General features: G+C 50.3%; 1 protein-coding gene across 1 annotated transcript; it reads left to right on the top strand.

The window, feature by feature from the left end:
- Positions 1-8,797: 8,797 nt before the first annotated feature.
- On the top strand, positions 8,798-17,341 carry LOC102507319 (pulmonary surfactant-associated protein A). Its single transcript, XM_032491586.1, has 6 exons — positions 8,798-9,481; positions 11,057-11,193; positions 14,088-14,282; positions 14,547-14,666; positions 15,424-15,501; positions 15,972-17,341. Exons 3-6 carry the CDS (start codon positions 14,111-14,113, stop codon positions 16,346-16,348), a joined length of 747 nt encoding a protein of 248 aa, XP_032347477.1. The 5' UTR covers positions 8,798-9,481; positions 11,057-11,193; positions 14,088-14,110; the 3' UTR covers positions 16,349-17,341.

The raw sequence follows: 17,341 nt of genomic DNA, 5'->3' as shown, positions 1-17,341 counted from the left end.
CCCAGCGAGTGGGTGTCCTGCCCTCGGGGTTTCCCAGCCTGGGGCCCTCCTTTGCTGTCCCCGTGGGGCTTGGCCAGCACTGCTGAAGGTCTCATTAGCCAGCTCCTGTGTCGTCCTTGTATAGCTGTATTCATTCTGCGCCACACCGCACAGGGTAGGGAAACCCACGTTACACATGGCGAGCGGCTCCTGGGCCTTCAGGGGTGCCCCCTCGATTGCCAGGCATTTATGCCCCCCATCCTCACCTGCTCTGCGTTGGGGTGAAAGGCTTGAAATGGGAAACTTAGAAGAAATTTTTGCCTGGGACAAATTCCCCAGAGTAGATGTGACCTGGGCACAGTGTAAGAAGCAGTGACACAGCAGCCAGGATAAGGAAACAACCTAAGTGCCCACCAGTAAGTAGATAAAGAAGATGAGTTGTGTATACACAGCGGAACATCATTCACGAGCAAGAAGGGCGTCCTGCCGTTTGCGTGGATGAGGGCGTTATGCTAAGTGAGGTAAGTCAGAGACAGACACTGTGATGTCACCTACATGTGGAATCTACAGAAGCCTACCTGATAAGAGTAGAGTGGTAGTTTTCAGGGGGTTAGTGGGGGTGGGGTGGGGAAGGTGAGTGGATCGGGGAACGTGGAGATGTTAAAGGATACAACAGAGAAAAATCAGTTCTGAGGATCTGTTGTACAGCATGGTGATCGTAGTGATTATAGGTACTGCATTATGTACTTGAAGGTTGCTAGGAGAGCAGATCTTTTTTTTATTGACTTAACAGTTGATTTACAATGTTGTGTTTCTGGTGTACGGCATAGTGATTCAGTTATATATATTCTTTTTCATATTTTTCATTATAGATTATTACAAAATATTGTATATAATTCCCTGTGCTATACCGTAGGAACTTGTTTATTTCATGTGTAGTAGTTTGTATCTGCTATTCCCAAACTCCTAATTTATCCCTCTCCCCACCTTTCCCCTTTGGTAACTGTAAGTTTGTTTTCTATGTCTGGGAGTCTGTTTCTGTTTTGTAAGTAAGTTCATTTGTATCATTTTTTTTAGATTCCCTGTATAACTGATATATGATATTTGTCTTTCCTTGTCTGACTTTATGTAGAAAGACTATCTTCAGGTCCATCCACATTGCTGCAAATGGCACTATTTTATTCCTTTTTTATGGCTGAGTATATTCCATTGTGTATGTATACCACATCTTCTTTACCCAGTCATCTGTTAGTGGACATTTATGTTGTTTCCATGTCTTGGCTATTGTATATAGTGCTGCTATGAACATTGGGGTGCATATATCTTTTCGAATAAGAGTTTTCTCTGGATATATGCCTCAGAGTGGGACTGCTGGATCATATGGTAACTCTACTTTTTTTTTTTTTTCCATTGAATTAAGACAGCAGATCTTAAATGTTCTCAACACAAAGAAGAAATGGCAAGTACGTGATGCGATGGTGGTAATCATTTTGCTGTGTATTAGGTGTGTCAAATCAACACTTTATACACCTTAAACTTATACAATGTGTCAGTTATATCTCAGTAAAGCTGTGGGAGGAAAAGCAGTGAGTCAGACACCTGGTTCCTGGGCTTTGAGGTCTGCTGCCTTCTTACCGTGACATCTTCACGAAAGAGGTTTTGGAGAAATAAGGAAGAGGTGCTGTGTTCTGAGTTTGGTTTGTATCAGCCCTCCATGCAGAAAAATGTGGGTAGGAAAGTAATTCAGCGGAAGACGAAACCAACCAGAGGGAAGAGGAGAGTTTACAACCTCAGAAATCTGCATCAGAGGTGGCACTGGATGTCCCCTACCATATGGGTGGTCGTCACAGACCCATTTGATGTGACTGTCATAGGACAGTGTGCAACTCAATAGGCAGAAGGGAAATAACCCACCAAACCTGATTCATAAAAAAAAAATTATTATGCATTACAGGAAAAAACACAAAGGTGAAAGATAAATGACAGAATGGAAAATATTTGCATTGTCAAATTTAATGAACTACAGATCAGTAAAAAAGCAGCCAAAGCCCCAGGGGTAAAGGGACAGAGTTACAAGGACAGGAATAAACAGAGGTAATTAAACACATGGAAGAAACCACGAGAAATGAAAGTTGCTCACCTGCACACATTTCAAGAAATCAAACCTTTAAAAAATGCAAAATTGTAATTTGGCAAACAGATGGCTGGGGGGAAGGAGGAGAGAATGTTCTTAAAATCCAGGGCTGGCAAAGACGTAAGGAAGCGGGGATTCCCAAATACGGCTGGTGTGACTTGGTACAAGCTTTCTGGGGGGAACGTTGGTTATTTTTTCTTGAAATTTAAATGTCATGTTTGTCTGGTCTGACCCTTGGGTCAGAAGTGCCATCAGATAGGGAGGGGGTGCTTGGCTCCCAGACCTTTGAGTCAGGTGGCCACGCCCTGGCCTGAGGAGGGCAGGACAAGGTCCGTGTGGGCGGGACGGATCTGGGTTGGAGGTGGGGGGCGGGTCTCCGGAAGCCCATGTCAGTTCTTGGCCACCTAAGAGTAGGGCTCCCCTCCTGTTGCCCAGGTGGAGGGGCCACTTCTGGGGTGCTTGGGGAGCTCACACAGGATAATCCTGGGACACGGGCTGGCAGGAGCCGCATCCCCCACAAGTCAGGGCTGCAACTGCTGAGGCAATCCTGGGTGCCTGGGAGGACTACTCAGATCCCCAGGTTACAGAGGAGGAAACTGAGGAGCCCCAGGCAGTGAAGGGCAGATCCTGCCCCGGACAGGATGGGAACCACGTGTGCACTGGCACGATTCCCCTTCACTTCACTGGGGGAAATGGCTGGGGCATACACCCACCCAGCACTGGGCCTGGTCCTGCTGCTCCAGGTGTAGTGTGAGGGAGGCTGGAGGGGTGCGAGGACCAGGGTCCGGTCTGTGCTTTGCTCTGACTGCTGTGTGTTCTCCAGCAGGAGGGGCGGCCCTGGGCCCGATTAGGAGGAGTAGGGGACCCCCCACCACAACCACTGTGCCCACCTCCCTCCTCTTGACAGGAGGTTGGATCAGGTGAGGTAAAGGCCTCTTGGTATTTGTAGGTGACCCAAGGCTGGATGAGCTGCTTTATTCTCATCCTTGGGCTGAGGGGTCGCCTAAGACAGTCTCAGGGGGCGGACCCAGGCCAGGTCGACCCCTTCCCTTCCCCTCCAGGGCTGCTCCATCCTCCCGAGAGGCACTGCGGGCCCCTCCACCTCCCTGCGGGAAACTTGGGAAACTCGGAAAGGCTGCTCTGGACATTCTCCCAAGGAAAGGAGGGGAGGGGAGGAGAGGAAGGGAAAAAGGGAAGGGAAAAAGGAAAGACAGGACGCAAGGGAGGAAAGAAAGGAATATCACCTTGTAATTAGCTCTCGGATTTTGGCATCAAAACATTCCAAGTGTCTGAGCCTTAAGATATTTTCATTTGTTTCAATCTCATTTCTGTTTCTCTGTTCTCATGTTTCATTTTTCCATTTCTAACTTTCTGAGCTGCGTGTAGGTTCCAGGGCCTTCTAGATCCAGAATTTCCTCCTGAAAGAGTTCTAAGATTTCAACATGGTTGTTTTTGCTTCGTTTTTTTCACCTGTTTCTAGTTTCACTGACAGGCAAATACAGCAAATAATCTCTGTTGTTTGTACTTTTCAAAAATTGCTGAGGTTTTTACAGTAGTTCAAAATGGTGAATTTTAATGTTATGTGGTCACCTGATGTTATCAGCATGTAGGTTTGCATTTGTTTCAATTTGTTGAATATTTTATATTATATAACATACATTTATGTTTTAAATTCTATAGTTGTTATTACTATGGACAGTAATTTTAAGCTTTCCTTAGGGAAGCTGCAGACAAGAGAGGATAATAATGTGTGGATGCTAAAGAATAGCAAACGGTGGCTTCCTCTCTCCCTCCCTCCCATCCTTCTTCCCTGCCTTCTTAATAAAGAACCAGAAAATATGAAAAAGAACTAGTCAGAGAAGAACACAGTAACTGAAATGAAACACACTAGAAGGGCTTAATAACAGACTAGGTGATACAGAAGAACACACACGCAATCTGGAAGATAGAATAATGGAAGTCACCCAGTCAGAACAGGAAAAAGAAAGATTTTAAGAAACGAGGGTAGTTTAAGGGGCCTCCTGAACAACATCGAGTGCACCAGCATTTGCAATATAGGAGTCCCGGAAGGAGAAGATTGAAAGGGGTGGAAGATGTATTTGATGGAATTATGTCTGAAAATTTCCCGAAGCTGAAAAGGGAATAGATTTCCAGGAACAGAAAGCACAGAGGGTCCCAAACCAGATAAACCAAAACAGACCCACACTGAAATATATCAAGGTAATTAAAAAGTTAGAGAATTTTAAAGTCAGCAAGAGAAAAACAAAGAGTCACATACAAAGGAACCCCCATAAGGCTATCAGCTGATTTTTCAGTGGAAACTTTGTGGGCCAAAAGGGAACTCTTACAATTCAGTATCAAAAAGCCACAAACAACCTGATTAAAAAATAGGCAAAAGACCTAAACAGACATTTTCCTAAAGACAGGAAGATGGCCAACAGTCACATGAAAAGCTGCTCAAACTCGCTAAGCATTAGGGGAAATGCAAATCAAAACTAGAGTGGGATGTCACCTTGCACCTGTCATAATGGCTGTGATCAAAAAGAGAATAAATGTTGGCAAGGATGTGGAGAAAAGGGAACCCTAGCACACTGCTGGTGGGAATGTAAATTGGTGCAGTCACTGTGGAAACAGTATGGAGGTTCCTCAAAAAATTAAAAACAGAACCACCGTATGATCCAGCAATTCCATTCCTGCATGTTTATCTGAAGAAAGCAAAACCACTACTTGAAAAGATACATCCACCCTAATGTTCTTAGCTGCATTATTTATAGTAGCCAAGATATGGAAGCAACTTAAGTGTCCATCAACAGATGGATGGATAAAGATCTGGTATATATATTCAGTGGAATACTACTCAGCCATAAAAAAGAATGGAATTTTGCCATTTGCAACAACATGAAATGGACCTGGAGAGTATTATGCTAAGTGAAGTCAGAGAAAGACAAATACTGTGTGTTACCACTTATATTTGGAATCTTAAAAAGAAACGAACAGAACAAAAAGGAAAGAGTCTTACAGATATAGAGAACAAACTAGTGGTTACCATAGGAGAGAGAGAAGGGGGAGGGCCAAGATGTGAGTAGGGGACTAAGAGGTAAAAACTATTATGTTTAAAATAAACAGGTGACAAGGGAATATTGTACAGCAGAGGGAATATTTTCCCAATATTTTGTAATAACTTTAAGTGAAGTACAGTCTATAAAAATACTGAATCGCTATGTTGTACACCCAAAACTAATACAATATTGTAAATCAACTATAATTTTCAAGAAACAGCTTCTAGTTATGGGTCACACATCTGACGATCCAGACGGGAGCCTTTGTCAAGGACCACCTGCTCCCTGAGCCCTGGGCACCTGTTTTTCTCCCCCAGTTCTCACCTCCTTGACTGCCAGTCTTTCCCCACCCCTCCCTTTCCTCCACACCACCCTGAATCCACACAGGGAGTCCATGGTGGGAGGATGTTCTCTCCCGCCCCTACCTCCAGGAAGCCCACGTGGGTCCTGGGCTGACTTCTCACGAAGGGGTCGTCCTCCCTCTCCTCCCTGCACCCTCTTCCAGAAAAGGGAAATTGCCACCTCCTGGCTTCATGACCCTCCACGTGACACTGCTAGCGCAAATCCTGAGTCACCTAAGTCAGCCAGTGTAAGAACTCACCTTTGTTCAGATGTATTTTTGAATTATCTGTATTTTTTAGTCTAAAGAACCTTTTTACATGAGTACTTTTTTCTCAGATTGCATTTCAGTAGTATTATGAACAAATGTCTGGATAGTATTTAGTAAATAGTGGTTTTAAAAATTAGCCCCATATTTTAATTTCTAGAAAATATAACGAGTTAAATTTAAGTTGGTGACACAATTCAGTATTTCTTAACTATTCTCTGGGAGGAGTTCAAGCACCAGAGACATTAGAAGTACCAGAACACTTTCTGCCGATGCTTCTGCGTTACTCAGCAGGCAGAGAGCAGTGGAAGTGATGTCATGGTCTCCATAAATGGTAGTTGATTCAAGAATGGCTGGGCCATGCTGCTTGTATGGAGGACAGGTGTGTGGAATGCGGGGGCCAGGGGGGCTTCTGCCCTGTGGCCGTCAGGGCCCTGGCCAGAGCTGGACTGATCTCAGTTACTCAGGGCCACAGAAGGCAGGCCCAGGCTGGGATCCTCAGCTGTTCTACCTCCCCAGGCATCTGGGGGCCCGTGGGCACCTTCAGTCTTTTCATCTAGAATGAAGAGCCTGCCCCAGTGGCACCACCCGCTGTACGCTGCACCTGCTGGGGTCTTGGGCAGCCTGTGCCACCTCTCAAGAGGCTGCAGCCTTAGGACTGGAGGTTGGGGTGTGAGTTACTGTGCCCAGCCCTCCTGGCTGAGCCAGGATTGAGCATGTCCAGAGCTGGATGTGGATTATGGTCAAAGAGCAGGGCTGGAGCTTCTGGGTGATATGGTGAACAGTCCTGGGACCTGAGGCTTGGATAGGGTCCACCTTGCAGAGTGACAGTTGAGGAGGAGCCTGTCCAGGGCCTAAGCCATGGCCGTGGGCATTGTGGCCAAAGAATGCGCTGGATCTTTGGGGAAACCGTGCCTAAGATGCCCTGGGATCAGATGGGAAAAGGCTTGAACCAGGGTCTAGAACCTGCAGGCTGTGCCACCTCTGGTAAGTTATGGAGCCTCACTGAGCCTCAGTTTCCTTGTCTGTTATCAGGGAGTAAATATGGACTCCGTCTTTCAGGGAGCCTGGGAGGGATGTGATATGGTTGTAAAGGTACCCAACAGGTGCTCAGGAAGTCACAGTGGTTCATGTCAGCCTTCTCTGGGGCACTGTGCCAGCCTCTGTGAACAAATACGGATGGGACAATTAGCAGGGAGAGCCCTGACAAAGGAAGGGGCACACAGGTGAAGACTGTATCAGACTAGATCGGGGGAAGCAGGGGACAGTCGTAATGGATACAGCCAGGGGAGTCAGAGGATTAAGTCTGTCCTATCATGGCACCTCATACAAAGTACTCCATGAAGGTGGAATGAATCAACAGAGAGGGTGATACGTGACATCCTCTGCTCATCACCTCATTTGACTGCAGTTCTTCATGCAGCCACCAGAGGGCAGAGCTGACCCATACATTCTCTGTGAGGCAGCGCGAGTTCCACTGGGGATAGCGAGTGTCAGGGTCCAGGGATGGCCATCCCTCTCCACAGGCACAGAAGCCGCTCACAGTCCATGAGGGGTCAGAACCCCTTTCTCAACATTCCATCTCTCTGCAACAGGACAGTCTGACTGAGGCAAATGTTTCTGCATCAGTCTGAGCAGATTTCTCACGGCTTTGGTGTGCCTGTGCGCCGCCTCATCCCAGGGAGTGCCCCCCTCTCTCCTTAACACAGTACTGTTCTCCGAGGGGAAGGATTATGCACGTGAATGCTGTCTCACTCAGTGCTTGTAACCTGTGTCAGCTAGGAGCTGTCTTTATGCCCATTTTACAGGTGTAAAAGCTGAGCCCTACTGAAGGGCCACGATTATCAGTGAGGAGCAGAGGGCCCCACCGAGCGTGGAGTGGAATTCTGTTTGTTGGTGCAGCCTCTGTGCACCTGGGGTGATAATGGCTGGTGCCTTGATGAGAGAGGGGGAGGCAGGCCGGGCACCTCTAGGGCAGGGAGAAGTCTAGCTGGTATCAGGCTCGCTGGGCTGGGAACAGTTGTCTTTGACGCTAAAATACTCCTCTTGTTGGGGGAGGGTTGCAGGCTTGGAAACTAGTCATTGGGTGGGAACTCGCAGGAGCCTTCTGCTTGCAGACACCAACCCAAGGCCCTGCCCTGGCACAGCCTCTCACTTCCTGGGGCTCTGTAATCCCTTGTTCGGAACTGACCTGCCCACCTTGACCACAGTGGGCTTGTAGGTGAGCCTGGGCCCCGTGACACCTGCACCTAGGCCCCCAGCGCACTCTGTGGCTCCTGGGCATGGGGGAGCTCAGAGGTAGCCTCAGGGGCCACAGCCTGGCCAGGTGGCAACCCCCCTTGCAGCACTGGTGACCCCTCCCTAGGGAACTGACCACTACACACACAAACACACACACACACGACATACTTCATACATTCAGACAGTCCCGTATTAACACAGAGACACACTGGATGGAGACACACCTGGACAAGCACAGCCCAGGACGGTACTGCTGAGCTGCCTGGACGAGGCTCTCTGGTGGAAGCAGACATGGCTAGTGGCCAGTGTCCCTGCAGTGATCACCTGCCATAGTTGCACTCTTGAAGGCCCTGCCCTCTCTGAAAGTCCCTGCAGGCCTGGCTCCTGGCCTTGGGCAGTAGGGGTTCCATGGCCCAGTGTGTGCCCTCTGGTCCTGGGTTGCCGTGTGGCCATGTCACTTAGAAGAGTCCCAGCTCTAGCAGAGGTGAGGCTGTGTGGGGTTTGCAGAGGGCTGAGTTCCTCCGGCTCAGGCCATATACAAAGCACCAATTCAGTTTTTAATATTTGTACTCATAGTCCTAATTTTTGTATTAACACCATCTCCCAGAAAACCAAGATGCGTTTGGCCAAAGTTGTTTTAGATCTGTGTTGATTTGAGGCTGGAGTCTTTATTTGTTCACAGTCCATTTCTCCTATATCAGTGAATAACTCCAGCACCCATCCCATCAATCCTCTGTGTGAGGGGACTGAAGGCAGAAATAACACCAGGGGGTAGTTTCAAAAGAAGATCCTAGAGTTAGGAATGATACAGATGCCAGGGGAGCCCTCCTGGCCCCCCCGCAGACGGCGTGCATTGGGCTGGCGTGTGGGGAGCTGGTGCCTGCCACCCTGTAGATGTGGGACACTCTCAGCAAGGATCAAAGTCACCCTACCAAGAGCTCCACCTGAATTGTCATCTTTCATCCTCTCTTTGATCCAGTGAGGGGGAAGAGCCCATAGCCCACCACCCATCCCTGGGAGGGAGCAGAGTGGACGCTGCCCAGACCTCCTCCTCTGCTCCATTCTGAAAACGTTAAGCTGAAAACTCCAGAGAACATCTTCTTTTCTTGGACAGTCAGATCTCTTAGAAAATGAAACCCAAACCACAGCCAATTCTTAGGCCTGCATCCTGGCTTGAGGGAACATTGTTCCAACATCCCAGGACGCTGGGGACCAGCATCACAAGCCTTTAGTGGGAGAGGCTTTGAGCCCTTCCAAAGTGCTTTCAAGAGTCTAGGAAGAATGTATTGTACTCCTGCTATAATCTGAGGTTAATTAAATACAGGAGGACTTCCAGAAGGGCATTGCTCACAAGGGAACAGCACGCATCCAGGCCATAGGACCCGGAAGATCAAGCCTCTTTAGAGAGCTCTGTGGAAACCCAAGAAGCTGACTCACAGTGTTCCGGAACCAGGCTCCCTGGTGAGGTGGGAGGAAGCCGAGGCTGACCAGGTGGTTCACGAGTGTGCCAGGCTGTAGGCTTGGATGTTTCCGAGGATGGTGGGGGCCCCAGAAGAATGTAGTGGGGGGCGGTGTGGGGAGATTCATGATGGGAAATTCCAGTATGGACACGAGGCTGGATTCAGCCAGATCAGAGGCGGCTGGTGGTTCCATGAAGCGGGGAGAAAAGAGAGTCCCATGCCATCCTGAGCCTGGAATTCCTCCAGGGGCACAGCTATGACTGTTAAGGGCATGTGCTAATGTGCGTGTCTGATTCTGAAGGCCAAGGCCTCCTTGGTCCTGGGATGCTTGGGGTGAAGCTAAGGGGCTGTCCACAAAGAAGCTGCCAGCTCATTGAAAGTTCCCTTCGGTCACAGTGGAGGTGGCAGACAGTTTCTCTCACAGGATCCCTCAGGCTGGGATCCCGGTGCAGCCCTGCCTGCTTCTCTGCCGGGGGTGAATAGAGGCAGAACCCCTGCCTGCTTGCTGTTAACCCCTCCCTGCCCCTGCCGTTGCCTGTCCTGCCCCGTGGACTGAGCTCGGCTCTGCCTCCGCTAGAGCCCGAGCCCTGGCTGGTGCCTCCTCTCTGGGCTTTGCACGTGTGGTTTCCACAGTGTCTGGAGCCCACTGTCCCAGAGAAAGGGGCAGTTAGACTCTGTGAGAACCTCTGCCCGTGGTCCACGTCCCTGCTTTGATGGACTCTCATCCCCACTCCGGCCACACTTGGTCACTTCCTTTGCTCTGTCCTGCTGTGTCTTACCTGGCTGCCCCCTCCACCACTTCCCTGGCTCCTGGATGTTCCCTGTTGGCTTTGGGGAGAGCTGGGGTTTGTTTTCAATACCAGCCTCATTTATGCCCATACACCCCATGCTTCACCCCTGCTCAGCGGCCATACAGATGCCAAGAAGGCTTTCCGTCTGTATCTGAGCCCCAGATCATCAAGGCTGACAGTGTGGTCCCAAACTAAACCCATAAGTTGACAGCAAGCCAAAGAAGGTCTCTCCTGCCTCACCCAAAGCCTCTGCCTGACCAGGTCCCCACAGGGAGGATTGCCAGATAAAGTATGAGATGCCCACTTATATCTGAACTTCAGATAAACAGTAATTTTTTAGTATAAATTATGTCCCAAATACTGCATACTTACATGATAAAATTATTTGTTTCCTTGTGCACTGTTGGTGGGATTGTAAAGTGGTAAACTGGTCTAGCCACTGTGGGAAACAGTATGGAGTTTCCTCAGACATTTAAATCTAGAACTACCATACAACTCAGCCATCCCATACAGCCAAAGGAAACGAAAACAGGTTATCAAAGAGATATCTGCACTCCCATGTTTGTTACAGCTTTATTCACAATAGTCAAGTATGGAAATAACCTAGGTGTCCATGGATACGTGAATGGTTAAAGAAGATGCAGTGTACACACACTATGAGAAGAAAGATCCTGACATTTGCTACCACATGGGTGGACCTTGGGGACATTATGCTAAGTGAGATAAGTCAGAAAGAGAAAGCCAAATATTGTATAATATCCACCCCCCTTTTTTTTGTGTGGCAGAAAAGGCAATCAGAACACTCCAGACAGGAGAAAAATGATCAAAGACAGACACAGAAAGCACCCCTCAGTTCTGTGAACTCGGAGCATCCTCTTGGAAGTTGCAGAAGGGCGTGGGGGAACACGGGATGAAGGAGGAGGTAAGGCCGGGTAACTAGTCATTTCATTAGGATTTTTATGACACACTTTTATATATTGGCATTAAGCTCTTGTGAATGACTTAAATAAGTTAAACGGGTGGCTTAAATGATGAAATAAAATATCCCATGATAGTCTTTTACTTTTTAATAAAAATAATATCTGAACCAGTGCTAAATTTTTTATTGCTTGCGACTTTCATTTTTTTAATTTTTTAATGTATTTTTATTGAAGTATAGTCAGTTTACAATGTTGTGTCCATTTCTGGTGTACAGCATAATCCTTCAGTCATATAGAAACATACAGATATTCGTTTTCATATTCTTTTCTTTTTTTTAACATTTTTAAAACATTTTTTATTGATTTATAATCATTTTACAATGTTGTGTCAAATTCCAGTGTAGAGCACAATTTTTCAGTTATACACATACTACAAGATACTGAATATAGTCCCCTGTGCTTACGTGGTTATATTGAGGTTACACTGGAAATCACCTTTGTAGGAAATATAAATTAAGAGTATTAGGGTGATGGAGTATCATGTTGGCAACCTACTCTCACAGGTTCAGGAAAAAATTTGTACTGCTCATGCATGTTTCCTGTAGGTTTGATATTGCTTCAAAATAATAATGTTTAAAAAGGAAACCATGGCTCAGAAAGTTGTATAACCTGACCAAGGCCACGTGGAGAGTGAGTGGCAGCAGCAGATTGCAAGTCAGATGTGTCTGACTCCGAGGTCCACGCCCTCCCCCACCAACCACGTCCCTGGACATCCAGACTGCCTCCCCTCAGACCCTTCAAAATCTGCTGAAGACCTCTGTTCCTGTTCCTCTGCCCACAGAACGGTGCTCCCTCCAAGCCGAGTTGAGGTCCTAATGCTGGACGGGCTCCCCACTTGCCCCAGCCCCGTGCTGGCCCTGGCTCCCCTCTCCTGTGCCTGGCAGAGTTGCAGGGCATGTGACAGTGGGCATCAGGGCAGCTGAAAGCACTCAGGGCTCCAGACAGGCTCTGACGGGCGCCCAGCTCCTGGGAGAGGGCTTCCGCTAGCTGAGCCCCACTCTCCCTGAGCATCTCAGGATGTTTCAAATCACTCAAAAGTAAGCATGGCGATTTTTCTCCTGTCTCGGTTCCCCACTGTTAGCATCCCTCTGTTAGAGATTCCGACCTCAGCAACTGGCTTGGGTAGATCTCATCAATTAAGACTTCACACATTATCCCGCTACTTAAGAAATCATACCTGCAGGTTATCAGACGTTGCCATGGCCAAAGACGGAAACTGCTGGCCTCCTGTGATCTTCCAGCCCTGCCCTGATCTCCCCACCACTAAGCCCGCCACGGCAGAGGAATGGGGAACCTGCAAAGGGTTAACTCATGTCTGTGAACCATGTGCCCATCAACTCAGCTGCAGTCTCCAGAAGCAGGAGCTGGGAGGCTCAGTGGTGAGCCACTCCTCATGACAGATAGTTTGTTCAACTCATCATGACCACCCCTTGGCTTGAGACAAGACCTCTGCACCATCTGGAGCCACAGGGACCCTTCCAGGAGCCAGAGAGGCTCTGGAGCTGGAATGGCCCCAGGAGACACCCCTGTATGTCACTGATCTGCCTCTTTGCTCCCCTAAGGAAAGAGTCCAGCCCTAGTGTATTCTCTCCTGCTGGTGGGAATTTGTGGGATGGTGATTCTGGGGCTGGGAACGTGTCAGCAGCCGGGACCAAGGCGGGCCGGGGCCCAGGAGGGAGGGGGCTCCCTTTGCCTCGTGCCTTCATCGGTTCCTGATTAAGGGCTCTCATCCTTCACTGTTGGGGGAACTGGATCCTCAGCTCCACCAAGGAAATGTCCCTTCTTACCAACCTGGGGTTTCTCTCTAGTGGGTTTCCTAAGTGCCCCTCTAGCCTGAGTGCCCCGTAAGGACATGTGCTGGGTAAACAAGACGGCAGCTTCCTGCCTGGCCCTCCCGGAGTAGAGGCCCTTGTGACAGGAGCCTCTCTGGGCAGAGAGAAATCTGGGGAGCCTGCATCAGTATAAATGCTGTCTCTCTCCACCCGGATCTGGAGGCAGAGATCCACATAGGCTCTGTTTGTCTGGGTGAGTTGAGCCCCGTCCCCTGGGTCTTCCCCAGGGCTTCAGGCTGTGTGAACCAGCCCAGCAGTCACAGGCTTAACTAAGGGTCAGGCTGGAAAAGAGGGGGCCTCCCAATGGACCAGGGAGTTCCACAGAATCTGAACTACAGGTGCAGAAGAGATGCGCTTGCAAATGTCCTCGTACTTTACTGTGCTCCTGGGCCAGGTCCGTTACCCCCAGGGACTCGGCAGGGCCTGCCTGCAGGGTGGGGGGCAAGGGGAGACAGGGATGCCCCAGCAGGGAGGAGGGCACTCCCCATCACTGACCAATGTGGGATGGCCAAGCCGTGGGCCCTGGTCATCTCTGCTCAGCCTCGGGATCATCGTTCTCCAGAACTCAAAAGGAGGGTCGCTGAGAGTATGAGGGAGGGAGGGACCACATGCTTCCTCCCAACAGACCGGGAGGGACAGGGCAGGATTGCCTCCAGGGCAGAAGTTTCAGCTGAGGCCAAGAGAGGTGAAGTGAGTTCCCTGTGGTCACACAGCGAGGAACAGAGACTCCCTTAGAACCCAGGTTCTCTGACTCTGCAGAGCTCTTTTCAACTCCCCACCTGCCCGGGTACCACAGCACCTCCAGCCCAAGGGATGGGGCAGGAGACCATGTGAGGTACCAGATGATGCTGACAGTTTCCAAGGATAGTTTGGGTCTTTCCAGAGCTCCTGTCTGTCCCTGCCCTGGCCCGCAGGCTCTGTCATATGCCTGAATCATGACAAAGCACAGCGAGGGAAGACCTTCGCAAACGCTTCAGATGGTTGACGGCCCTTCCTTCCCGCAGGACGAGCACCTGGAGCAGGAGCCATGCTGCTGTGCTCTTTGGCCTTCGCCCTCATCTCGGTGGTGGCTTCTGGCCTCGAGTGCGAGGTGAAGGAGGTCTGTAGCGGGAGCCCGGGCATCCCCGGCACCCCTGGATCCCACGGCCTGCCAGGAAGGGACGGGAGAGACGGTATCAAAGGAGACCCCGGACCTCCAGGTGCTGAGTGGGCGCTGAGAGGCTGTGACCTGTTGTCAGGAGGACCTTCTGTCCGGGGTGCTGGGCTGGGTCCGAGGGTCAGCTGGATGGCGGGTGTTCCCTGGGGAGTTTCCTTAGACTGAGCAGCCCTGGAGGGTCTATCCTCAAGGTGCCCAGGGAGTGACAGGTGAGTCAGCCTGGCTGTTAATGGAGATCCAGTCACATCAGCCCTAACCCAGTTGTGGGCGACAGATACCGTACATCCACATCCCCTTCACTCTGCAGGCCCTGCGGGCCCCCCTGGGGGAACACCAGGCCTCCCCGGGCGTGATGGGATGATTGGAGCCCCTGGCCCTGCTGGAGAGCGTGGAGAGAAGGGAGCGCCTGGTGAGAGGGGCCCCCCAGGTGAGCGGGATGAAGCAAATGGACAGAGGCGACATGGACACCGTGTTCAGGTGGTCAGCCACATGAGGGGTGATGGGGATCAGACAGAACTGTGCAGGTCCCCCAAAGGGCATGTTGCTTGACCAAAATAAGAGAAGATGAAGTTGAGAAGAGAAATCAGAGGTGCCTGGGTAGTGGACCACACACAGCACAGGGACTGACTGGTGGGTATCAGAAGCGCTGACGGCTGACAGGGACACGCAGGGTGTCGGGTGGGGGACACGGGGCAGCACTTCCTAGGGCTGCACCACTAGGGGAGTTCTGAAGGCTAGAAGGGGCTTCTGTGGACGGAGGATCCAAACAGATGATGTAATTGGGAACCCCACATACAGAGGGGGGCTCTGAAGCTCTGAGTAGTAATTAAGGTGAATCAGGAGAGTGCAGAGGGAACCACATTTGCCCTTGGTGGAGGGTGGGGTAGGGAGCCTTGTCCAGAAACCAGAAAACCCCGCAGAAGCTGGCAGCCAGAGCCATGAAGCGACGTGGGTGGAAAGAAGAATAGGGAGGGGGCTGAGCAAGTCCAAGGCTGTGTCCAAGGACAAGTGTGTAGGGAGCATGGAAACATACTCCAGCCATCTGGACTCTGATGCCATGGAGCCTGGGTGGGTGTGGACAATGGGGGCAGAAAGCCATGCCTGCACCTGGCCTCACACCTGCTGGGCAGCAGGCGGGGGTGTTGCTGGCCTGGCCCTCATCTCGGGTGGGCATCTCTCTACAGGGTTTCCAGCTTATCTAGATGAGGAACTCCAAAGCACTCTCCATGACCTCAGACATCAAATCCTGCAGGCAATGGGCGGTAAGGGGGCCCCCTGGGGCCTTATGGGGTTGGGGGGGTCTCCCATAAATTCCCTCATCCTCGGCACCAGGCCTCCAAATCTAGACACTTGACAAACAAGTGGGGGCATGGAGGTCCTTCCTCAGATGTTCTTGAATAGTCCAGAGGAGGCAGGAGACACGGGTCAGCTCCCTGTGTCCTGGGGAAGCAAGTCCCTGCTGTCGCCACCTATCCTGCTTCCTATTGAATCCCAGGAAATTGCACAGATTCTGGCACATGATAGACATTCAATAAGTAATTGTTAAATGGATGAGTGAACTATGAGAGCACAGAGGGGAATCCAGAAGGGCTAGGATTGGAAGAGGGAGAGAAGACAGAGAAAGGCAGAGGATGGAGAGGTTGGAGAGAGCCCGAGGGCAGAGAGCATAACGGGAAGGAAAAGTACCTGGAGAAAGAGGTCTGTGAGCTGACCTGGATTCCCCTGCTCTCAGTCCTCAGTTTGCAGGGGTCCGTGCTGGCAGTGGGAGAGAAAGTCTTTTCCACCAATGGGCAGTCGGTCAACTTTGATGCCATTAGAGAGCTGTGTGCCAGAGTAGGTGGGCACATTGCTGTCCCGAGGAGTCCAGAGGAGAATGAGGCCATCGCAAGCATCGTGAAGAAGCACAACACTTACGCTTACCTGGGCCTGGCTGAGGGCCCCACCCCAGGAGACTTCCACTACCTGGACGGAGACCCCGTGAATTACACTGAGTGGTACCCAGGGGAGCCCAGGGGGCGGGGCAAAGAGAAGTGTGTGGAGATGTACACAGATGGACAGTGGAATGACAAGAACTGCCAGCAGTACCGACTGGCCATCTGCGAGTTTTGAGCAGGCGACAAGGCCATAGGGTAGAGGGTCCTGCCTGGCCTGTCAGCCTTCCTCCTGAGGATCCATCTGATTTTTGAGATGCTGTAACTTCTTTGTGGCTCTCCGAGTTGGAGGCATCCTTGGCCACTCCACTTCCCTGTGGGCTCTGGGTCCTCCCCTACGATCATTAATTCAGCCCAACGCTCTGACTCTCCCCCAAGCCCCTTCTTGGCACTGCACTCGAGTCAGCTGCTCTAACTCAGCCTTTTGGCAAGAGGTGGAGGCTTCTTTCTCTTTTTGTCCAATTCCTTCATTTCTAGATGGCAGCAGTGAGGTCCTGGGATGGATGTGTCTTCCTAAATCACACAGAGGGTTCCTGCTTGCAGGCCCCCTCCACTCTTTCTCTGCAGCCCACTGCCTGCCCAGCCTGATCAAGAGTTCACAGTTCTGATCAAGCATGTTGAGAGATGGGTGGACTTCTGGGAAATTCCACATGTGTGGCGCTAAGGACACATTTGGAATTATCTGGCAGCTTGGGGGCACATCTGGTCAGGCTCTCCATGAGGTCTGAGGGCCAGATGGTGCCCCAGCCTGGTGGAGGCCAGCCCACCCCTAGTGATTGGCATGCATTTTCCACTTCCTTGAGTGTTGCAGTGCCAGCTCAACTCCCCAGACATAAAGCAGCCAGCCTACACATCTAGGGAAGATCGCATCCCCCACCTCAGATGTTACCCATGAGCATCTCCCCGCCACTTCAGACCCCAGTGAGGTGTTCACACCACTCACCACTCCACTATTTATTGAACATACTATATAACCAAACACCTTGATAAGCAATTCTAATATATCTTATAAAATATTACTTAATCTTCACACAGTACCGTGGGATGAGCATTATTTCCCCCAATTTTTATACGAGGACACTGAACTCAGAGAATTTAAATGTTCTGAGTTTTATGATGTGGAGCAAGGGGCAGAGGCTGGTTTCACGCACCCATCTACCTGGACCTGAAG

This window comes from Camelus ferus, chromosome 11, assembly GCF_009834535.1.
Source record: "Camelus ferus isolate YT-003-E chromosome 11, BCGSAC_Cfer_1.0, whole genome shotgun sequence".
In the NCBI taxonomy this organism is placed as follows: domain Eukaryota; kingdom Metazoa; phylum Chordata; class Mammalia; order Artiodactyla; family Camelidae; genus Camelus; species Camelus ferus.
This window is presented reverse-complemented; position numbering and strand designations above follow the sequence as displayed.